Below are 23,647 nucleotides of genomic sequence, written 5' to 3'. Positions count from 1 at the left end.
TGCTCCTGCCCCAGCATCCCGGGCGTCATCCCAGGATCAGCCCCTGGGCCCAGCCCTCGCCTCCTCAGCATCTCTCGTCTGGGCCCCGGGCCGCTCCCTCTTCCTGGAACAGTCTTTTCACGCCACCTCCCCGGCAGGACCGTGAGCTGTGGGGTAGGGGCGGGGTGGTGGGTCACCTGGGAAGCACGGCAGGTGCTCAGCGAACACCTGTGGGGCTGGAGGAGGGCCCGTCTCCATGGTGCGCAGGTGTGGCCGGTGTCTTTGGTCACTCAAGGGCATCCTGGGTCACTGGGTGCAGGAGAGACAGCCACGTGTGCTGATGAGACGTGAAGTGAGGTGGGCTGTCGGCACCGCTCGCCCGAGCCCGGCACACACACCTGGGCTGCACACTCATCTGTGCCCCAAGCCCCTAATCCGGGCAGCTGCAGCCCACCTGTGCCCGGCGGCTCTCCCGCCCCACCTGGGCTGCTGCCCTCTCGGGGGGGCCCAAAGCCACGCCTTCCTCCTTCTCCTGTGGCGGACGTGCTGGGCAGCCCCGGGTGAGGCTGAGCTCGCCCTGATGGAGGGCAGGTCTCTGAGTCTGACTGGACCCGTTTGACCCCGGCCTCCTTGGTCATCCGGCCGGCTCAGGCCCCTCTGTGGACAGGGCGGCACTGCCGGCACGAGAAGGTGGTGCTGAGGCTGAGAGCTAAGATGTGGGCCCTGCTCCACTCCGGGCCTGGTGGACGGTCCTCCTTAGCAGATGGCCAAGGGGACAGAGACAGAGGACATGCCCCATGCCCGTCACTGCCAGAGCAGCCGCTTTGCAGGAGCAGACCCCGGGCAGGCGAGGGCTTTCGGGCAAAGGGCGCTCTGATGCTGGCCCCAGCACTGATGGTGACCGTGGAGGCCGAGCGCTCCTGCTGGGCGCTGGTCCCCCCGGGTCCGAGTACAGAGCCCTGAGTCGCCGCTCACAGACCAGGCCCTGCCGAGCTGGGAGATCCTGAGGGTGTGGCATCTACAGGCCCCGCCTGCTCGCCACTGCCCTCCTGGCCCTCTGGTCCCAGGCCCATCCCGCCTTTGGCCCTTGGGTCTCCCTGGACACTGGGTCTGCAGGAGCCCAGATTACCACCCCGCGCCCCCCAGCCCTCAGCTGTCTCCTGCCTCGAGGGTGTTCGCTGCTCACACAGGTGTTTGTGTGTCCCCAGCTCACTCGGGGCGCCAGCCACGCCAGACCCCCGCTGCGGCTCCCTGCGGCTGGAAGAGATGCGGTCGGCCGGACGGGCGGGCTTGGTCGCGCCCTGGACCCTCCGGAGCTGTGGTAAGGGCAAGCCTGTGGACAGGCCCTGGGCCGGCTGGTCGGGTGGCCAGGGAGGTCCGCTGGGGACCCCCTCCACTGCCTGACGCTCGGCACGGTTCTGCGGGTGTAGAAAGATGCTTTTCTATGTGGATAGCACCCACACATCAGTATTAAAGTTTTTTGGAGGCTTTCAGGGCCCAGCCGCTTGCTGTGTGCTCTTGCCATGCTTCTGTTGTGACTGTTTGCTCCCGCGAGAGTCAATGGCTTGTTTCATCAACAGCTCTGCTCCTGGGGCCCAGCCTTCTGCCTTCGCTTTTGAGCCGAAGGGTTTCTCCCCCGTTACAGCTGAGGAGGCTGGCCCAGGGCCCCAGGGCTGGTGCACGGCCAGGGCCGGGGGGATGGTGCTCCCGCCTGATGCCCTCCTGGGCTCGGGCCTTCTTTGTGGCAGCAGCCTGGGCCTCAGCCCCAGCGTGTGCGGAGTGGGCGTGGGCTGGACTGTGGGATGCCCTGTCCAGTGGGGGCTCAGGGCGGGGGCAGCTGGAGGGCCCTGGCACGGCGCTGGGGACCGAGCACTACTCTGAAAGGCCTGGGATGTGATCTGCCGTTTAAGCCTCATTTTTCAGTTGGTTTTCTTCAAAAGTTTTAAGAACGGGAATAAAACGTGCTCACGTCTGTCTGTAGGAGAATCGGGCACTGCAGGTGCGTTCGGAACAAAGCCCCAACCCCTGCCCCGCTCGGGAGCAGCCCCAGATAAAACCTGCACCTCCGTACGGGGCCGGCTGGAGTCGCCCATCTCACAAGGGGGGCAGTGAGGCGTGTGGGGTCAGTGGCCTGCGAAAGGCCCGGGGGCAGTTAGAAGCCCCGGGATTCCCCCTGGTGTCTGGGCGAGGGGAGGGGAGGGAGGAATTTCAGCCCTGGGCTCTGGCGTCCCACAGACCTGGGGTCGCAGCACGGGGTGTGGCAGACCCCTCGAGGACGAGCAGCCTCCCAAGGGGCTGCCCGACAGCGGCCTCCCTGACGGACACCTGCCCCTCCCTGGAAGACAGAGGGCCCTCAGGCCAGGCAGGGCGAGGGGCTGGGGCCAAAGCCCTCAAGGGGCTGCCAAAACCCTCCTGCAGACCAGGCTTCCTCAAGCCCACCGGGGTGGGGCATACGTGTGCTGTTGGACACGTGCACGTGCGTGTGTATGCGCGCGTGTGTATGAGTGTGTGCAGAAGGGGCCCCGGGGCCTCTGAGGCAGGAGGCTCTGTGCCACCGCATCCCCTGCCCGTCGCTCTGGGAGACTCTCCCAGCCTGGGGAGGGGCTGCTGGAGAGCCCCCTGGTTCCTTGGTTCATCCTCCCGGCGCTCACTCATAACAAGCTCGCTGAGCACCTGCTGAGCCTGGCACTGACCGGGCACCAGGCCCTGCCCTCAAGGTGCCTGCCTTTTGGGGAGGGTGGGGCAGGTGGTCAGAAGACACACATGTGACAACACATAGCATGTCAGGTCCTGGCCAATAAGTGCCCAGGGGGAGAATCTACCCGGAAGAGGGTAGACATTTCCAGCCCCTCCTCGTCCAGGAGGTGCGGCCCAGTGAGGAGCAGTGAGCTGCCTGGGGCGCCCAGGGACAGGCTGGGACCAGGGCTTGGGCTCAGATGCCAGCTCTCTATCCACCCCTCTCCATCCTTCTGGCTGAGCTGGAACCGGGAAACTGGGCACCGCCGTCTATTCCAGAAAGCTGGGAGAGCTCGGGCAACCCTGGCCCCTCTGGACCATCAGCTGCGCCCTGTCTGTAAAATGGCGTAACACAGGGACTCAGGGACTTAAGACAGAAAGCAGGTGGGCCGAGCGCTGCAGTGCCCTTAGCTTTCACTCCTGGTCCCCAGCGCCAGCTCACTCCGTCCTCCCGGGACGCACAGCCCACGTGCGCCCTGTACGCTTGTGTCCACCCACACAGGGTGGGCAGGCGATGCCCAGTGTGGCGGCAGGGAGGTGGTACAGCGCCTCGGGGGACAGGCAGCCCCGCCTGGATGCCATGGTGAGGGCAGAGAAGGGCATCCTCTCAACACCCCTAAGGGGAAAACCGTCAGTTGCTGGTTGAAAGGACAAAACCCCTGGATGGTGGACCACACATCAGGGGTGAGGAAGGTGCGAGCTTTCCCACGATTCACCCCCTCGAGTGGTAGCCTGGGTACCAGGGCAAGGGCAAACGAAAATTGAGGTCAGCAACCCCTTTGTGCAGAGCTGCCCTTTCCCCAGGGGTACCTCTTGGCCGGGCAAGGGGCTGGGCCATAGCCCTCCTGAGAAAGGAGCGCCTGGTGGGAGGGTGCCCGGCTGGCCACCAGGGGGCCCACCCACCCCTGCTGTGCCCTCCAGGGAAAAGAGACGGGACAGAGTGCTCCCTCCCCACCCTGCCGCCTCCCACGAGGACGTCCTCCAGGAGCCTCTGAGGTCTGTGTGGGCGGAGCTGTCGGCCAGGCCCCATCCCCCCATGACCCGCAGAAGGCCCAGGGCCCGATCTTCCAGAAAAAACAGCTGCTCTCCCAGTTCTGCCTGCAGGGAGGCGGGGAGGTAGCTGGACAACGGGCCCTCAGCTCTCAGTCCCTCCCGCGTGAGGGGGCGGAGCCCCAGCTGCCCTCACGCTGTCCTCTGGACAGGGCTGGGCAGCGCCCCTCTCAGTGCATTTGTGGACTGAAATTCTCTGACAGGGGTTCTTTATCCTGAGGCTGCAGGCAGCCCCAAAGAGTCATCTGAAATCTGAGCTGCTCCTGCCTGGAGTGGCTGAGAGCAGGATCTCAGGAGCCCGGACAGCCAAGCAGTGAGCACAGGCCAGGGTGCCTGCGCAGCGCTCCCGCCAGACGCCTCCTCCAGGAAGCCTCCCAGATAGCACTTGGGCTGGGTCAGGTGCTGCTGCTCGGCGTGCCTGGTGGGAGTGAGACTCGTGTTTGTGCCTCTGTCTCTGTGGCCCACAGGGACTTGAGAGTCTGGCTTTCGTGGCAGCTCCGGCTCCTGGCACAGTGCCTGCCAGGCCGGGAGTACTTGGGGAATATTTGCTGAAAGCATGAATGACCTCCTGAGGGCCCCTGGGCCCGGCGTTGCGTGTCACACACGACGTCTCATTGGTCTCGCCCTACCTCGGGGCAGGTCCCATCCTCATGCCCACATTCACGGAGGAGGAACCCAGTGCTCGGAGAAGCACCCATCACCACCCGCCAGTAAACGGCAGAGCAGGGATTCGAGCCCAGATGAGTCGGCCAGGCTCCGGCTTTCACCACTGGCGGCAGTGTGTCCCATAGAACTTTCTCCGATGAGAGAAATGGTCTCAATTCTGGGCTCTCCGATATGGTGCCCACCAGCCACGTGTGGCTGTGAAGCCACTGGGACGTGGCCAGTACCACTGAAGGTGGAATTTTACATTTTTGTTTCCTTTGAGTTTAAATGTAAGCAGCGCGGGCAGCTGCCGGCTGTGGTCGGACAGGGAGGCTCCGGCCCTCAGACACGGCGGCCTCACACCCAGGCGGGGCCCCGTCCGCTTCGTTCTGGTTTGAGGCCGTGGGTCCCCGACCACAGCCCTATCACCGAGAACACGCCTGTCCTCGTCCTCATCCTCATCGCCACGTGTTGAGTGTGTGTTAACCCTCACGGCCACCAGACGCTCTTGGGGGGCAGGTCGTGCTGGATTCTTGGGGCTCCTCCCTGATTGTCGTCAGGAGTTGGGGAACAAGGCCGGTGCCATCCTCTGCTCAGCAGGGTGACTGCCAGCTGCTTGGCCAGCCAGGGCCACGCCCACCTCGGGGACGGCTTGCTTTCTCCTGGGTCACAGCTCAGAACTCAGGGACACGCAGCCCGTGTCTCCCTGGTGACCTGTCGGGGGTGCCAGCCTGGCCACAGATGACCACAAACTCCCCTTTGTGGGCTGAAGCGCTGGGGGCCTCAGGTCTCTGAAGCTCCTGGGCCCCTGGAGGAGGGTCAGCGGGAACTCGGTGGGGGACTGGGCACCTGCTCCAGCTTCACCCTCTCTCAAGGGCCACAGACAAAAGCAAGGGAGGAGTTTTCCCTTCTCGAGGGAACTGCAGCTCAGAACAGACACCTTAAAGGAATTCTGCAAAGTGTCTTCATTTCCCGACGTGGCCAGTCAGCTGGGAGCAGGAGCGAGCACGCCAAGCGCCACGCCGAGTGCTCACCACGTTAGGGGGCCAGAGCCCCTGCCCCCCCCCCCCCGGGCTCGGTGCTTCAGAGTTTCCTCAGCGGCCGTGGAAACGCCCAGGAGCAGGTGTAGCCGTCGTTCACAGCTCTTCGGCCGCTCTAGCGTGGAGAGCTGAGCCACTCTGTTCTGGGAAGGAGGGCACAGTCGGGAGGAAGTTACCCTCTCGGCACACTGGCCAGTGACGACGCAGGAGCTTGTCCAAGAGCCACCAGGAGGGAGTGGCCGTCCTGCGTGCCCTCCTCTGACGGCTGTCACTGGGGTCGGCAGAGAAGATGGAGGGCGGGGCAAGGAAGGAGCCCGCCGGCCGCCCCACCCTCTGACTATAGAGTCACCCCCCACCCCCGCCTTGACCTAGGCAGCCTCCGCAGGGCCAGGATGGGTCCTCGGAGCCACCAAAGGGGAACAGACGCCCTCGGCCGCCCCTGGGGAGCCTGAGGTTTCTGTGCCCGCACTCTGGACAGTCCCAGAGATCCCAGGGAGGCCTTGGGCTGTGACCCTCCGCCTGTGTCACCGCGTACCCGCTGGGCTGGGATCGTAATTAGGGCAACCGTAAGGGCTACCCCTGCTGAGCGGGTGTTAGATCGCCTCACTACAGGGATGTCCCCGTGGAGGCTCTGACGGGCTAGCGCTTTGTTCCAGGTCACCCAGCGGATGCGTGGTGAGCTGAGGCCTGTCTGGCAGCGAAGCCTGTGTGCTTGGCCCTGGTCACGTGTCTGCAGACTGGGGTCCCTGCTCCCAGAGGAGTGTGGCCAAGGGTCAGGCAGGGCGAGCCCCTCCGCACCTGGGAGGGCGGGGCGACGCAGCAGCCTCTGTCTCCCTCCCTCGCAGGCTGCAGGCCTGCCCACCCTCCCAGGAGGTGCAGGGAAGGGACCCGCCCCAGCGTGTTTCCCTGCAGGCCCAGCGCTGAGGCTGAGCGAGGGCAGGCCGCTCAGCCGCCCCTTTTCGTGGTTTCTGCAGGTCTGCTGTCCGACATCCGGCAGAAGTCCCTGAGCTTTCTGGAGTCCCTGAAGGTGTGTCACCTTTAGGCCCCTTCTGTTTGGGCGTTGGCTGAGCGGCAGAGGCCCCAGGCAGGGAACTGTAGAAATTAGAGGGAGGGAGGAGAGCCTGGAGAGGGAGAAAGCCCTGGGACTGGCCCAGCCGAGGGGGGAGGCTGCAGGCAGGGGAGCAAGGTGGTGGGCTGGACGGAGGGGTCCTTCGGGGGGACCCTCCGAAAAGGCTCCTGTTCTTGGAGGTGGCACCGCCTGCCCTCTGAGCTGAGGACTTGCCAGGGAGCCGCGGGGGGCAGCAGGCGGGGGACCCGGGGAGCCTGAGGCTGGGCCCTCCCCACAGCTAGATGAGTGGAAGCCGGCGCCGGCCCTTGTGGGGCAGCAGGCGGAGCTGGAGGTCTGGGAGACGCAGAAGGCCCTGGGGAGCTGCTCTTGAGAGGTGGGCTGCAAGTCAGCCGGCTGACCCTGCCGGGGCTGCCACAGGCTGGCCCCGCTCCCCGCCAAGCCTGTGGAAGGCTGGCAGCGAGCACGGCTCAGGCTGGGGAGGGCATCCCGAGGAGGGCAGAGCACAGCTGCCCGCAGAGGCTGGAGGAGAGGCTGAAGAGGACGCCCATTTTACAGCAGAAACAGGACTTTTTATCCACTAGTGTCCTGGGGACCCCTGGCTGGGGTGACAGATGACAGCCTGGGCCTCCCACCTGCCCATGTCCCGGGCTTGTGGGCCCCTGAGCTTCGGGCTCTCCATTGAGCTCAGAAGCTGAGGTGTGAGGGTTCCGGGGGGATCTGCCCCAGAAGGGAAGGGGCCGCATCTCCGAGCCCGCCTCTGCCCAGCCCCCCGGCCCAGCAGCGCCCTGCGAAGGGGAAGATGGTACCCAGCCCCGGCGAGGACAGGATGTGTGTGATCTAGCTGCATGTGACGACCCTTCTGGGAAGTGACTCTTTCTTCTCTGGGTCATTGGTCCAGGGACTGTTCATGGGATGTACTCACAGTACATTTAGGGAGGCCTTCCCAGGAGAGCAACCAAACCCCAGGCAGCATGCGCATGCTTGTGCACGTGTGTGTCTGTGTGTGCATACCTGGCCCCGTTTCCCTTTCTTCCTTCCCCTTCTGCCTGTTTCCAGCATCCCACCTGCTGAGCAATTGTGGCCGCAGCAGCCAAATGCAGAGCTGTGGTTTCCTTCCCAGGTGTCCATGAAGCCGCACTGCACCCCCCTGTGTCCCATCCCCCAGGTGGTGCTCCAGGCCTGGCCATGCTCCCTCTGCTGGGCACCTGCCACCCAACCCCCACCCCTGCCATGTCCCAACAGAGAGGCCCGCTGATGGGGCGACCTGCCCACGGCCACGTGGGGAGCGTGGACCTGGGGTTTGAAACTAAGTGTGTCTGATGCCAGAACCGTGTGGTTGACCATCGGGCAGCACTGCCTCCTGCTCGTAAGGGCAAACACAGCCCACCATCCCCACCCACCCAAACCTGGGGGCAGTGAGCCTGGATGACAGCAAGAAAGCTTTCAGTTAGACACGCAGTGAAACAGCCCAACAGTGGGGCTGTGGCCGAGTAAGGAAGAGTGCGGGTGGGTCGTCTGCCCTGCTCTGGGACAGACCTGCAGGGTGGCCGTCACCATCTCCCCCAGGTCCTGGTTACAGCCTGTCTCTGCCCCTTGGGGAACAGGCAACCCCACACTCTTCCCAGGTTTGCCGATACGCCCACCTCCATCCCTCTGAGAGGTTTTCCCTGAGGCCTCTCAAGTGCTGGCCCCATGAATATCCGGCTCAGCTCCCCTTACTGCATTGTGTGTTGGCAAATAGGGGCCCCTTATATGCAGGTTGTAGGGACAGCGCAGCAAAACCTCTGGGAGTTTGAGCCCTGGCTGAGCCGGTGGGGGCAGACGGCGTGAGCGCACCCCCAGCCGGGCACGTCACTTCCCCGTGAGGCTTTGCTCCTGCGATTGACTTCCAGTTTAATTTCCTCGTGGTCGTATGAGCGTAAATATGTTGAGATGTGGGTCTATCTTGGCGGATGTTCCACGTGCTCTCGAAAAGAAACTCTGGCATTAGGCACATCAGCATTTAGGATTGCCCTGCGCTCTTGGTGGACTGATTCCTTTACAATTCTCTCCTGATGGAGTGACCCGGTCTGTCCCCCGTGACCCGCTGTGCTCTGCAACCCGCTGTGTCTGCGACTGATCTAGCCTCCCCATCTTCCCCATAACTAGCGCTGGCTGGTCGATCCTTTCCATCCTTCCACTTTTCACTGAGGTGGGGTTCTGTATCTCAGGCGTGTTTCTTGGAGGCAGCACCTAGTTGCATCTTGCTCTTTGTCTTATCCAATCCGGCAATCTCCGCCTTTAAACCGGAATGCTTAGCTATTTCCGTTTAACAGAATTATCAGTATTGTTAGGCTGTGAGTCTATCATCTTGCTATTTTCTTTTGTCTCAACTGTCCTTTTTTTTTCTTTCCCCTCTTCTGCCTTCTTTTGGATTAAACAAGTTTTTTTTGGTTTGTTTTTATGATTCCATTTTCTCTCTGCTGATGGCTTATGAGCTATAACTTACCTTAGTGGTTGCATTAGGATTTACAGTGGTACCTGTGGTCTACCTTCACGTGACATTCCACCGGCTCACCTAGTGTAGGAGGCCCTTACAGCCCTCCATTTCTTTTTTTCTGGACTCTAGGCTATTGTGGTCATGCATTTCACTTTATTTTATAATTGCACAATACATTATTGGTTTTTTTTTAATTTTTATTTATTTATTTATTTATTTATTTATGTATTTATGGCTTTGTTGGGTCTTCGTTTCTGTGCGAGGGCTTTCTCTAGTTGTGGCAAGCGGGGGCCACTCTTCATCGCAGTGCGTGGGTCTCTCATTATCGCAGCCTCTCTTGTTGCGGAGCACAGGCTCTAGACACGCAGGCTCAGTAATTGTGGCTCACGGGCCTAGTTGCTCCGCAGCATGTGGGATCTTCCCAGACCAGGGCTCGAACCCGTGTCCCCTGCATTGGCAGGCAGATTCTCAACCACTGCGCCACCAGGGAAGCCCCGTTGTTATTGTTTTAAACACTCAACAATCTTTTAAAATTTATATATCAGTATATTTATCTAAATGTATATATACACACACGTATGTATATGCATATGTGTATGTATGTGTATATGTGTGTGTGTGTGTGTGTGTGTGTGTATATATATATATATATATATATGTATGTATTTTTCCCATTTCTGGTGCTCTTCATTCCTTGCGGTCACCCAGATTTCCATCTCTGGCATCATTTTCCTTCTGCCTGAAGGACCTCCTTTAACATTTCAGGGAGTGCCGGCCCGCTGGAGACAAATTCTTTTGTTACCGAGTCCAGGCTCATACTGCTCACCCCTCAAAAGACAATACTCGAGAGACAAGTGTTGGTAGAAAGGAAAGGCTGTTTCATTCCGAAGGCCAGCAACTGGGGGGAGAAGGCAGACTCATGTCCAAAGGCCAACTCCCCATTGCCTATCAAGGGGCAAGAGCTTTTTTTTTTTTTGGCCACACTGCATGGCATGTGGATCTTACCCAGACCAGGATTGAACCCCGTTCCCCCTGCAGAAGGAGTGCAGAGTCTTAACCACTAGACTGCCAGGGAAATCCCAAAGGGCAAGAGCTTATAAAGGGGAGCTTCAGGGGTAGGCGGAGGGAGGGGGCTACGTGCAGAGCAGCACGGTCAGCTCCGATGATCAGCTTGAAATTAGTCACGTGGTGGTCTCATCAGCATCATCTTGATTGCTTCTTTTTTTTTTTTTTTTGGCTGCGTTGGGTCCTCGTTGCTCAGCACGGGCCCTCTCTTAGTTGCGGCAAGCAGGGGCCACTCTTCGCTGCGGCGCATGGGCCTCTCACTGCAGTGGCTTCTCTTGTTGTGGAGCACGGGCTCTAGAGCGCAGGCTCAGTAGTTGTGGCGCACGGGCCCAGCTGCTCCGTGGCATGTGGGATCCTCCCACACCAGGGCTCAAACCCGTATCCCCTGCATTGGCAGGCAGATTCTCAACCACTGTGCCACCAGGGAAGCCCTTGATTGTTTTAGGTACAGTTAATCCTCAGTTCCAGGGTCGGTTTGTTCCCATTTCCTTGAGGCCAGTTCTCAGAATTGCGGCAGCTTATGTCCCGGCTACAGCCTGGTCATCATGTAGTTAACTTCTTCCACCCGGCGGGGGTTTCAGTATCTATAAGACAGCTCACAGGATACGGCTCAGAATATGATCTATAGCCCTTGAGGAGGAACTAAAGGTCCTCGACTTTGTTTAATGACTAAACTATTATTATTTTGTCCTGTTTGACTACTTTCCTTTGCTTCCAGATTTTCTCACTTCTCTGATTAAATTTATTCTTTGACAAAATTTTTCTACAGACAAAAGGCAGGCCAAGGACATGGCGGGGAAGGACCACAGGGTCCTGCTCTGTTTCACGGCCTCTTGAAGATTTGGCGTGAAGGTTACGTGTGTGTGGAGGGTGGGCATTAGGCAGCCCAGACATCCCAGCTCTGTGAGGTCCTCTTGTAAAAAAAGGCCCCTGGAGCCCCTATGTGACCTGACCACGCCTGCTTTCTGTCCTCAGAGCCTGTGCAGGAACGGAAACCAAACCAGAGCCCCTCCCGGCTGCCCCTGGCCAGGCTCCACCCTTGGGACAACCCCATCCTCCAGGTACAGGAGAGGTCCCTGGGGGAGGGGCACACAAGTGGGACCCAGTGGTGGCACTGGCACTGGGTATCAGACCCAATCCTCCCTCAGCTGCCTGGGGCCATCAGGCGTTGAGGCCCACCTCTCCTAGAGCCTGCACCCAGGGGCCTCCACTGCAGGTCCTGGGCTGAGGGGGGCTCTCCCTGCCGTGGGTACCACCCACCCTTCCAACTGATATCTGCTCAAGCCCCTTCCTCACGCCTGCGGTGGCAGGTGACGGGCAGGCATTTCAACAGGTGTTTCGGGCTGGGCTGGCCGGGGCAGTGCTGGTTGCACATTTCAGGGAGGGTGGCCCAGCCTTTCCTGACCCTTCTAGAGCACAAACAAGGGCCTGACTTGGGCGCGGGGCCAAGACGATGAGAACCCCGCCCTGCCTTCGGGAGCCAACAGTCGGGAGGCGGGGTGGTACCCTGCCCCGGGAAGGGGGGCGCGACATGGGGAAGAATGAGGCAGCCAGTCCAGGAAGGCTCCCTGGAGGCGGCAGCCTCCTCCCTGGGCTGCGTGCTGCTCCCACTCGGTGAGACTGGCCTCCAAGCGGCCTGGAAGCTCAGAGGTGGTGACGCGGCCCGGTCGTCTGCCCCACCGTAGTGGAACCAGACGAGGCCTCAGAGCCCGGCGCCCGCACGGTTCAGCCACTTCACGCTCCAGATGCTGGAGCAGAGCCTGCGGGAAGAGGAGCTGCGCGCGCAGCACCAGGCCGCGCTGCTGCGCCTGCGCGAGAAGGCGCTCGAAGAGAAGACGCGCGCCGAGCTGGCCTGGCTGGAGCATCGGCGAGGGTGAGCGCATGCGCGCCGCGCCGGCCCCGCCCGCGGTCCTCCTCGCCGCGGTACTCGGGGCAAAGGGCTGCTGCGTACGGTGATGGGCGTTTCCGGAAAGTTAGACAAGACGGCAAGTACCGAAAAGTGAATACAGAGACAGTAAAACCACCCATAGTCCCACCTCTCTGAAATAATCTCTGCTCATTTTCCAGTCTGTCTTGACAGCTCTTGTTGATGCAAATGCACACATGTCTAGTTAAACAGCATTGGGAATAGACGCACATATTGTTTGTAACTTGAGTTTTCGTAGCGGTAACACAATCGCCCTAGCCGGCCCCTATAAGCTGGACCTCCGGGGGTGTCTCCAACTTTGTGTCGTGAGATGTGAACATCCCAGAGGCGATTTCCTTAAGGTAGATTCCTGGAAGTGGAATTGTTGTCAATGAGAAAGCATTTCTTAAAGCTTCTTGATATTCCCGTGTTGGTCTCCGAATAGGTCCTTCCGGTTAAGATCACCGGCAGTTTACGGTCATGCCGGGCTGTGGGTCTTCTATTCCATGATGGCTGCCCCCTCCATCCCCATCCTCTGGCTGGGCGGGGGCACCAGGGTGGGAGGCACTGCCCTCCCTTCCTCTCTCAGGCCCAAAGGTGGTCGTGAGGGGTGGGAAGACTGATAGCCTGGGCTGGGGCCCTCAGACCACCCGGGGCTCCCCGCCTGCCCACGCACGGCCGCTTCCTCCCAGTGCCCTGCTGTGGGAAGAGGGCATGCCAGGTCCACCTGGACCGCCAGACCTCGCCAGGCCTGCGGTTTTCACACCTGCTTGCTGGACCCAAGGTCAGCAGTCAGTCCATCTCCTCTCCCAGGTATCTGAATAGCACCGGCAGCTATGCAGCGCTGATGGCCTCGGCGGAGAAGCAGCACCAGGCCCTCAGCAACCTTGAGCGGGAGCTGGTAAGGGCTAGATCCACCCGGGCCAACGCCGAGGGGGGTCCCGCTGCCCTACTGGGGCTGGGAACGTGAGCACAGCGGCTGGGCCTCTCCAAGCCTCATTATGGGAAATCTGCAGCAGTGTGTGTTTCGTGGGGCTGCGGGAGGGTCTGGCACAGCCAGCACTGACCCGGCTGTGTGTGCCTGACCTCAGAGGGGATTCCCAGCTGCTCTGAGCCCCGTTTCCTCAACTGGAAAATGGGGTCAGGGGCCACTGCACTGGTGTCCTTTCCTTTTGGTTTCCTGACACTCCGTGGGGTGGAGGCTGGTGGTCATGATCTTTATACAGATGAAGAAACTGGGGCTGGGGCTGGCCTTGCTTGGGGACCCTCAGCTGGGAAGTGAGGGGTGGTGGTGGACTTGACCTCCATCCTAGATGGCCTGTGTGGACAGGGGAGGTGGGGTGGCAGGCGTGGGGTGTTCCAGGCAGAGGGGGCAATGGGAGGAGGGCAGGGAACTGCAAAGAGGGCTCAGAAGGGGTCCAGTTATCAAATGAGGTGGTGACCCTGGGGTCCTGTGTTGCAGGAGGAGACACTGGTGGACTCGGTCTGGGCCCCTGACCACTGGGGCGAGGGACCCAGCCTGCCGAGCCTCAGTTTCCTCCTCTGACCTGTGACAGCTGTCACCTCCCACGGGGGGCGTGCTCCTGGCAGGGAGGTTCTGCCGAGGGCTGTGCCGTCAGAGACACAGCAGGGGCGAGTCAGGGACAGTTTAGCAAAGGGACAGAGCCCAGCATCTGGCGAGGGAGGGCTGTAGGGGTTAGGGCAGGGGTGCAGCCAGCCTGTGCCAGCCTTGCTTGGGGGCGCCTGGGGAACGCCCGCCTTCCCTCCTGCCGGAGTCTCCTGTTGGGCAAACCCAAGAGAGGGCCAAAGTGCGTGGGGCCTCCTGGCTGAGCAGAGTGAGAAGGGCAGGGGCATCTGGAGGGGCACAGGGAGGGTCCCCGCACAGCGCCAGAGCCGGGCTTTCCCCCCGACACTCCTCTCCGTCCAGCATGTGCCGGGCCGGGGGGTCATGCTGCCGTTTTCTCCTCCGGCGGGTTCAGAGGGAGATACGGTACCTGCGGAACATCCAGCTGTTCTCCCGCCAAGAGAAGAAGCTTCTCCTGCAGCATCAGAAGGACATCCTCTCCTTGCAGAGGCCCACGGCCCTCTTGCGGCAGGAGCTTCAGGCCCGGAGCAGGCTGCCTCAGGTGGGTGCTCTCACCTGGCCTGGGGGCTCGGCCCCTGGCCAGGAAACGCTTGTCACCCGGCTGCTTTGTGGGAATGTGCGAGTCCCTTGTAAAAACATCCGTGACCCAGAATGGAAAGGGACTCTGGAGGGGTCAGGGGGAGGGCGGGAGGGGCGGCAAAGCGGGTTTCCTGAACTAGGCGGCCCTGGCCGGGCCCTGGAGGAGGAACCAGACCCCCAGTGGTTGGAAGGTGCTCCAGGCCCGGAGGTGGGGGGCCCGGGGGGAAGGGGGGTGGTGAGGCTGGAGCGGGGGCGGGGCCAGGGCTTTACTCAGCACCTGGGGGCAGTGGTGGAGGAGGGGGCCGTGCAGACTGGTAGGGGGCCGAGGCAGGAAAGAGCATGGCCTGGGCCCCTCGGAGAGGCCAGCCCCTTGGGAGCCCTGAGCAGCAAGGGCGTCCTGGCTCCTGCTGCCCATTCCTGCCGCTGTCGCGTGAAGGAGGCTGTGTGGACGCAGGTTGGGTGCCTGTCCCCAGGCTGAGCATCTGTCCTGTAAGTTAGGGATGCCGACGGTCTCACCTGGCGGGGGGGGGGGGGGGTGGGGGGGGTGGGGAGGGTGGAGTGGGCGGGGTTCTGTGAAGCAGCTGGGGTAGGTTAGCAGTTGCGCTGTTAACCTGCACGGATGACCGCCAGATCGGGGTGCTGCCTGCCCCAGGACAGCCTGCAGGAGGGGGCCCCAGGGCTGCCGGATTCCACAGCCCCGCTTCCGGCTCCAGCTCAGGGACCTGGGCGTCCTCAGGCAAGGACCCCCCAGCTCTGGGCCTCGTGTCTGCACCTGACGGGGACCGTTAGCAACAGGTTGTGGGGCTCCTGCGAATCAAGGACCCCCTGTTCCAGCCAGGTGCCCACTCTCGGGAGTGCACTGTCCACCATGCCCCCGGCCGCCCTGCCCCGCCTGCTGCCCGTGAAGCCTGCCTCCCGCTTTTCCTAAGAGGAGATGGGCCAGCTCGCTCTGTGCCGTTTCTCATAGAGTTCCAGCCCCGACGTCAAGGCCGCTCAGGAGGAGGGCCCTGGGACAAGCCAGCAGCCGGAGGGGCCCGCCCAGGCCTCCTCGCACCCCCCGCGCACCCCGACACCACACAGACCTGGCAGCCCTGGCAGCCACCGCCCCCGGAGGAGCCCCGAGAACCCGCAAGTCCCGCAGTGAGTGGTCGGGGGCAGCCCTGGTCCTGGTGCTCGCCGTTAAAAGCCTTTCCTGTGCTGCGTGGCCACTGTGTCACAGCTGCTGGGCCCTGCACACCTGGCCCTGCCAAGGGGAGGAGGGGCAGGGGCACCGGGGGGCCCTGGCTCTGCTGGCCGGCCCTCAGGGCTGTGGGCAGAGGCCAGAGCGGCCCTGACCCAGTGGGAGGAGCACAGGCAGATTCTGGCACAGTCCCAGCTGTGCCACTGGCCCAGGTGTGTCCTCCCCTCTCTGAGCCCGTTTCCTCATCTGCTGAATGGGGACAGGGGTGCCACCATCCCCGGGCTGCTGTAGGGCACAGTGCGACAGAGCAGGTAGACCGGCCTGGCTGGAGGACAGAGGGTGGTGCATGTGTGGCCACCCAGCTGCTGGGCACGCCCCTTCGAGACTGGCATGGGCTGCTCTCCCGGCCGGGACGGCTTGGCCTTCTCCCGCAGGCCTGGCCTCGGGGCTACTGGCCCTGGTTTGCAGCAGAAGAGCCTCTCCTGGCAAATGAGAGGGGCCTGGCCCAGGCTCAGTCATCTGGGGCAGGGGCTGGGGGTCCTGGTGTGGGCGGAAGCGGAGCTGCTTTTGCCATCAAGAGTTTCCTGATGACCCCGCACCGGCACCACCTCCTTCCCTTCCATCTTAATTAAAATGGCCCCGGGAGGCCCTTTTTCCTCCTAGCAAGCTTCAAAGTCCCCCAGGGCTGGCCGCCTGCCAGACTCTAATCCGAGCACTGCCCACCCCGAAGCAACAGCCTGGGGGCGAGGACACAGAAGGCAGCCCCCATCCTGGAAAGGGGCTCATCCCCCAAGAGTGGCCTTCGCAGGGAACCCACCAGCCCTTGGAGGCACCACTGCTGTCCAGCGGCCCCCTTCCAACACGGGGGGCCCGTTTTCATGCCTCCCCCAAGAAAGGGGGTCATCGCCCACTCAGCGCCCGGCCCGAGCTCCACTCTGCCGCCCTCTGAGAGTGCTTCCACGCATTGATCTACAATTCACGTTGCTATTGATCGCCCACCCCAGGAATCTCTGAAAGGCTTCCCTGGATTGACTGGACCCTCTTGGTACCCGAGAGTTAGTTTGTAGCACTGGGCGGGGAGGGCCGCTCGCCCCGCGGTCAAGGTCGTGGGGTACCCGGCTCCTATGCTCTTCTCATCACACCAGTGATGCAAGTCAGAAAGGAGAGAAGAACTGTGCATTTACCAAGAGGCTTCAGAGCACCTGGAACCCACCACGAGAGGGTGACTTTATGTTCCCGGGAGGTCCTGTGGCACGGAGGAACAAGGACCGGGTGTACTTCTTTCTTTCGTTCCTTCAAGAGAAGCTCAATGGGGCTCCAGGCGGGTCGGGCCAGGGTGCATCCATGAACCAGCGCTTGTGGGGCCCCTCCCCTCCCCAGCCCCCCAGGATGCCCTGGGCTCCCGGCCTGAGAGCCCGTGTGTGTGTGGGGAGGGTTGGTGGAGGGGTGATAAGCCTTTAAGAGGGCAGGGGGCAGGGCCTCTCATTCCGGTTCTCCTCGGCCTGGTTCTGGGCCCGGGCACAGCCCCTTCCCTTCCTCTGCATCCTTGCTCCGGGGGGCCAGGCGGGCCCGGGTGAGGCCCTGCATCTGGACACACTGGTGCTGACAGGTGCCCACCAGGTCCTGCCCCAGCGAGGTTGGAGCTGCATCCCCTGAGCCGTCTCCTCCTTCAAAGGCCCGAGACACGGCTTCTCGGCTCTGAGATGGCTCTCAGCCCGCACTCCCCTGTCCACAACCTGACATGAGTGTGAATCCCGGGGGGGACGCTCAGGGCCACCCTGGGGAGAGCAGCGAGCGGTGTCCAGTTGCGGCATGTGCCTGGGGAGAAAGGGAACAGAAGGAACGCCCAGCTGCACCTGAGAGAGCTGCGGAATGTTCTAGAACAGGCCTCCCTGGGGGCATGACCTTAAATCCAGGAGGAATCAGGAGACCTGGCAGCCCTGCTCCCCAGCCCCCTCCTTGAGGCTGTGACGGGGTGGTTTCTTGCTGCCCGTCTGTGTGCCCAGAGCTCAGGTGGGACCAGCAGGCACACGCGGTGCTGGCCCTCGGGCCAGCGGTCGGGCTCCACGCAGAAGTCCTAAGGGGGCCGGGGTTTGCCCTGCCCTGTGCTGGGGCACAGACGGAGTCTCCCTCCCACCACGCCCCGTGACATGCCCGCGCCTCGACACCCCAGCAGTGGCCCCATTTGGGGGTGTGGGCCCTGCTTGGGAAGTGGCCGGGCAGGGAGGGGCCGGGACCCATCTTCCTTTGCCCCTGTGCTGACTGCTCGGCCTCCGGCCGCAGCTGTCCCCTGGATGTGACGTGTTGTTCCACTTGTGGAACGTTCTGGTCAGGGCTGGTCGCCCGGGGGTGGGGCAGTGCAGCCTGGGTGGGCAGTTACCACCACCCCGCAATGCCTTGCAGCCTACTCACCGAGCAGGAGGTCAGGACACCCCCCTGGGCAGCTTCGGCGGAGGACGGTCACCTGCAGCCTCCGAGGCTGGCGTGGGGAGAGGACACACCCGTGGGCAGCGGCCGGCCTGACGCTGGAGGCCAGCTGGCGGAGAGCCACGGCCACATGGGCCAAGGTAACCAGGCAGGGCAGCAGCAGTGGCAGCCGAGGACAGATGCCACCCCCTCGGTGGGCCCCGGCAGCTCGCAGCAGCATCAGGCTCAGGGTCAGACAGACCTGCGTCCTGGTGGGCCTGGCCCGAGCTGCGTGATGGGGGCGACCCCGGCCTCTCTGTCCCTGTGTCTGAGCGCACAGGGCCCTGCAGGAGGGCCACCTGAGCACACCTCGGCCAACATTTTCAGACAGTGGGTGCGGGCTGTGGGCGGGTCAGGCCACCCAGACCGGGCGCTACTGCTCCCAGTGGGTACGACTGCTCGGAACAGCCGGCCGGGCTGTGGACTGTTGTCAGGCTGGTCCCCCGGCCCACAGACCTGCCCAAGAACACACCAGAAAAACTAACATAAAGAGGGCCCTACATTTTAAATGATGTTTCTGAAGCTTTTCCTGGGTCCTCACATCTGTAACTATCCAACAAGAGGGTAATTTTAGGAGCAGGTAACCACGTATTTTTCTGTCCTCACTCTAACCAAATACAAGCAGATGTTGTGGCTGTTTTGAACTTTAAGGCTGTTTTCCCGTGGCTTCAGAATTCCGGGACCCCGTGTCCTCTGCGTCCTGCGTTCTGCGCCTGTTGGCGCTGACAGCCTCTGTGCCTCCTAGGAGACCCCCAGACCAAGCCCAGCCCCCAGCCAGCAGGGGAGAAGACCCGGGCTCCTACAGGAAGCCGAGCATCAAACTTCCAGGGCCAGAGCCGACACTCACCAAGCGCAGGGGGTCCCCTCAGCCCCCGGGAAGCCAGTGTGAGTCTAGGCTTGGCCCTGCGCTCACCGCAGGCTGGTGGGGACCTGGCCTTGCTCTGCTGGGCCCTCCCATGTGCCTTCGGGTGGGGGGGGGGGCGTGTTGTCGCCTCGTCCATCAGGTGAAAGTGTTGACCCTTTCCAGCTGGATCTGTCCGTTGACGGGTCTTTGGAGCTCACTGGGAGGAGCGGTGTCTGATGAGTGGGGGTCTCCTTGGCCCTCTGTGGGGGTCGGCCTGTGTTCCTTACTGTGGTCACAAGAGCACAGGGGCTCTGTCCACAGCTACGGGACACGGACTGATGTCCAGCAGAGGGGGCCACACCCTGACCATGGCATTTCTCCAAAGTGTTTCCAGCAGGTGGTTGAAGGCAGCGGGAGCCGAGCTGGGTCGGAACTGGGGTTGGGCTTTGCCAGCAGCCCCGTGGAGAAGCCCGTCACCGTGGAAAGCTGCTCAGGGGAGCAGAGGTGTGAGGCCTGGTGGGCTGCTAGGGCTGGTGGGGCCCTGGGGCCTGGAGACGGTTTGGCCAGAACATCTTGCCCTCTTGCCGAGAGGCCCTCACTCCCTGCTGGTGCCCCTCATGCTGGGCTAGGCCCACCATGCACCCCAGCCCACGCCCACGTTCTCTCGAATCTGACCCCCCCTTTGGAAACAAAGATGCCACCTGATGAATCGGCCCAAGATCCTGGGTGGGGGCAGTATGAGGGGTCCCTCCAGGGAGCACTGCTTCTGAGTCTCTCAGATGGTGACTCCTCAGCTACCTGACCCAGTGGGGGCTGAGGCCAGAGCCCCCCTGAAGACAGGTCCCACTCAGGGAGCCCTGGCCTCTGACGGTCACCTCCTTCTGGGGGCAGACGGCTGGCAGGCAGGTTTTTCAAGCATCTGCGGTAGCTGAAGGCCCCCTGCGGAGACTCTGGGCCCAGGGGAGGAGGCTTGAAGACGGGGCTCCCTCCTGGGGACCCCCCAGGACGTCATGATGTGCTTGCAGGGTAGAGACCAGTTGGCAGGAGGACCCCCGTGCCCCTTCCTCCCACCAGAAAGCTGCCCAGCTGACCGCCTCTCCAGGTGACGCCCCTGCCCCTTGCATGAGGACCAGTCCCCACGTAAGGGGACCAGCTTCTCAGTCAGAGCCAGCCTGCTCCTACAGCCCCCGCCTCCCCACTGTTTGGACACTCTGCCTCTGCCGGGTTTTTGGTTTTGATCCACTGGTCTAGGGTCTGTGAGGTGTGGGCCCTGCCTTTCCCAGTGTTGGGGGGATGTCCTCAGCGTAAAAGGTGGTGACATCATCCCTGAACTCTCCTCTCTCTGCAGCAGCTGCAGCAGCCAAGGTGGTGGCACCCCCCACCCAGCACGAGGGCAGCCCCCTGGCCCAGCTCACGGAACCCGTGGACCTGGGCTCCGAGTCTGAGTCTGGTCCCAGCACTTGCTCGGGGACTTCGGGGTCTTCGGCACGGTCCCCCACCCCCCGCTCAGGGAGCAGCCCGTCGTGTCCTTCCCTCCAGGAGTTTCAGAAAGCATCCGCCATCCTGGTCCAGCTTTCCGAGAGCTCCGTCTCCTTGTCGGGTGGGGAAGCCGGGGACACCCCGGGCGCAGACCTCAGCCGGTCTGGGGGGCTCTCTGCTGGAGGCTCCTGGGGGTTCCACTGGGGCGGAGGGCCGGAGACCTGGGAGGGGCTGAAGGGCAGCGGGGCCGTTTCCCTGCGGGGCTCCTGCGCTGGGGCGGGCGACCCGGAGCCAGCAGGGGGGCTCCCCAACACCCCGTCTCCGCGGTCGGGCTCAGAGCTGTCCGAGGCATCCAGCGAGGTCTGGGACCCGGAGGGCCTGAGGGAACCTGGTGCCGGTGCTGGACTAGCCCCAGGGTGCTGCTTGCCCACAGGGGGCTCATCCCACCTGGAACACGCTGGGGGGCCCCTTGTCCTGCCTCCCTCCTTGGGCCCAGGGGAGGGGCAGGAAGATTCTGGAACCAGTGGGAGCCCGACTAGTGAATCAAACGCAGGAAAAGCCAAAGGGAGGTCCCCAGAGGCTGCCAACCCGACATTCCCATCCCAAACCTCTTCCTCTGGTGACTTACACTTGTCCCTTTCCTTTCCTTCGGGGACCTCGGCCTCTGAAGGGGCAGAGTTCGGCCAAAGAGGAGAGACGGGGCCTCCACTGGCCTCAGCTGGCTGCCCGGAGGGGCCCTGGGGTGCCCGCCCGAGTCCATCCACTGACGGGAAACCCCTACAGGCCCCATCTGAGCCTGAGGTCCCGGGGAGCCCACGGGCTCCTCCTGGGGCCCCCGGTGGGCCGGCAGCCCTGACAGCCGAGAGCCGGGCACCTGGGTGTGGGGAGAGCAGAGCCCCCTTTGTCCTGGAGGAAGCCTGCCCTCCCTTGGCCAGAGGCGTCTTGACTGAGATCCTGTCCCCCGTCCGTGAGGTGCTGTCCTACGGCAGAGCCGACCTCCCGTCCCCCTCCCACTGGGACACCCGCCTCCCTCCTCCGCTTCCCATCCTCCCAGCAAACGGTGAGGCCAGCCCTGCCAGGGCCCACTCAGAAGACTTCCCTTCCCCGCCGGAAGATGCCGAGTGTCCTGGGGGCTCGTGGGGCACCCCAGGGGAAGACGCCTCTATCATCACGGGAGAGCTGCCCTCCTTGTCTGAGGAGGGCCCGCCTGAGCCACTGTCCCCGGGGCCCCAGTAGTCGGGGTTCTGCCTGGGGGTGGCCGGACAGGGCAGAAGCCTTGGGGACGAATTGGGTGAATCCACTTCTGTTGGGAGGGACCAGGCCATGGGTGGCCGGTGGTCTGAACCGCTCAGCTGACTAGGGTCCCCCTTGTGTGGGAGCACAGGTGATGCCCCGGGGGGGCTCCCAAGGCTGTCAGCACAGCCCCCAACCCTATCCAGAGTGGCCTGTGTGTCTGGGGACAGTCTGGCAGCTGGGGACCCAGGGCTGTCCGGCTCTGGGCGGGGGGACCCAGCTCCGGGTTTGGGCTCAGGCCTCCGCGCTGACCTCCCGGGTGTGGAGAGAGCCGAGGTGGTGGATCTGGTCTCCACCCAGCTCACCAGAAGGATCCTGTGCGACACGCTGGCCAAGCTCTCAGAGGCGGCCCCGCCAGGCAGCCTGGCAGCGGAGGGGCCAGCGGGTGCCAGTTGTGTCGCCTGGGCTCACACAGCGGCCACTGGGCAGTCGTGGGCAAGACAGGACTTCTGAGAAGACGGGGGGGGGGGGTGGGTGCTCTGGTGACACAGATGTCTGTGATGTTGTGATTGCATGTGAGGCTGTGTGCACGTGTGAGCGTTGGGGGGGGCGGTGCGGGGTGGCTTCAGGAAGCCTGGACTTGCCCTGGGCAGGGCCACCCTGCAGAGCAGTCACCTGCGGATGGCCACCTGATACAGGGCCATCGATTGGACATAGACTGCAAATTGGCTCTGACCCAGAGAGATTAAGGTAAAAGGGTGTGCAGGTGCATCCGGAGCTGGTTGGCCAAGAAAGGCGCAGAGGTCACGGACCTGAGGGAGACGGTCCCAAGGAGCCGGGCAAGGAGCAGCTCCCACGGATGAACTTGGAGGCCATGTGCCAGGACAGGGTGCCGTGGGCCTCAGCAAAGGCCAAGAGAGGCTGTGGTGGGTCGGGGAGGCCAGGTGCTGAGTCTGGGGTCACGCCTGCACTGACACGCACCTCAGCTTTGCCTCATTGGGAAACCATCCACGGAGATGTTTGCCTGCTTCTGACTTGTGAAGGCCAAGGGCCTGGTGCCTCCATGGTGTCCAGCGAATTACTTGGGGCTGGGAGATCAGTGTGTGTCCCCTGTGTGCAGATCAGAGGAGGTGGCAGCTCAGGGGCAGAAGGTCACTTCACCTGTGGCCAGCCAACCCTCCGGCCCATCCTCTGGGGGTGGGTGGGCCCCGGCCTCCCCTAGGGTGCTCAGGACGCCTCGTGGAAGAAACAAAAGCCCGTTGCCCGGCTGGCCATCGAATGAGCCCTCTGCGACGCAGCGAGGCCCCGGAGGGTTCCAAGGGCTTCGGCGTGTGGGCCCCTGCGTGAGGTGCTCCTACAGGGACGTCCCTCGGGCCACACGGGCCTCCAGGTGTCCCCTGACAAGAGTGCCTGCCTCTCTCAGCACGAGACTCAGGCAGGCATCCGGGAAGTTAATGCTGATTCAAGCATAAAGATGATTTCCTGTGGGAAGGAAGTGGGGAGAGGCTGAGCTAGGAGGACAAGGCGAGACCGCTGGGTGCAGGCCCTCGGGGACGGGGCCCTCAGTAGGCCGGGCAGGTTGGCCCTGGGGCTGGCTCAGTGTAAGGACCAGGGCAGCTGACCTTCACGGGCTGAAGGACAGGCCACTGCAGCACCGACCTCTACCCACAGCAGCCATCCCACAAGCCGCTGATGGGCTCTGAGGAGTCCCTGCAGCTCACCCCTCACCCAGAGCAGCCCTGCAGAAGCACAGGCGCCAGGGCACAGACTCGGACAGTGGCCGGCCCTGGTATCCTGTCTGCCAGTTCCCTGAGTGTTGTCTGCGGCCACAGTGGGGGCCTGTGCCCCGCCTTCCCCAGGATGAGCAGAAAGCTGGATAGTGTGTGTGTTGGTTCTAACGTGAGAGCACATCTGAGCTTGTGCTCCAGGGAATTCACTAGAAACCAATGCAGTATCTTCTCAACATACTTGTCCTGATAGGGGTCTCTCATTTCAGTATTTTCAATATTTTTGACCTGGGTTGTATCGTCTGTGCACTTGGAAAAGTAGCTTTTCAATGAGCCCAACAATCAGTTCTTTTATAAAGGGAAGCAGCTTTCAGATCTGCTTCTAACTTCTGAGGTGGTTAGGATTTCTTGAGATGGGGCTCACTTCTACTGTGCTTGGATCTCTTGAAAGTTACTTCCAATGTCCTACAGCAATCTCTCTGCCTGTCTGTCATCTATATCAACGATCACTCATCTATTTAGTTATCTATCATCTATCATTTATGTCATCTATCAGTCGTCTACCTATACCAACTATATCTATCA

At 62.5% G+C, this 23,647-nt stretch overlaps 1 protein-coding gene across 1 annotated transcript in view; it reads left to right on the top strand.

Annotated features, from left to right (window-relative positions):
- The window catches only part of CCDC187 (coiled-coil domain containing 187), a 44,673-nt gene extending 22,830 nt beyond the window's left edge, over window positions 1-21,843 (top strand). Inside the window, 11 exon segments of the mRNA XM_059926698.1 lie at window positions 1,188-1,300; window positions 11,039-11,124; window positions 11,749-11,936; window positions 12,783-12,870; window positions 13,949-14,095; window positions 15,101-15,273; window positions 17,462-17,880; window positions 18,525-18,664; window positions 19,009-19,127; window positions 19,649-19,725; window positions 19,972-21,843. Coding sequence (XP_059782681.1) covers window positions 1,188-1,300; window positions 11,039-11,124; window positions 11,749-11,936; window positions 12,783-12,870; window positions 13,949-14,095; window positions 15,101-15,273; window positions 17,462-17,880; window positions 18,525-18,664; window positions 19,009-19,127; window positions 19,649-19,725; window positions 19,972-21,338 — 2,917 coding nt within the window. The 3' untranslated portion in view covers window positions 21,339-21,843.
- Window positions 21,844-23,647: the final 1,804 nt, after the last annotated feature.

Source organism: Balaenoptera ricei, chromosome 6 (genome assembly GCF_028023285.1).
Source record: "Balaenoptera ricei isolate mBalRic1 chromosome 6, mBalRic1.hap2, whole genome shotgun sequence".
Taxonomy (NCBI): Eukaryota; Metazoa; Chordata; class Mammalia; order Artiodactyla; family Balaenopteridae; genus Balaenoptera; species Balaenoptera ricei.
The sequence above is the reverse complement of the archived record's forward strand: the minus strand, read 5'-3'. Positions and strand labels throughout refer to the sequence as shown.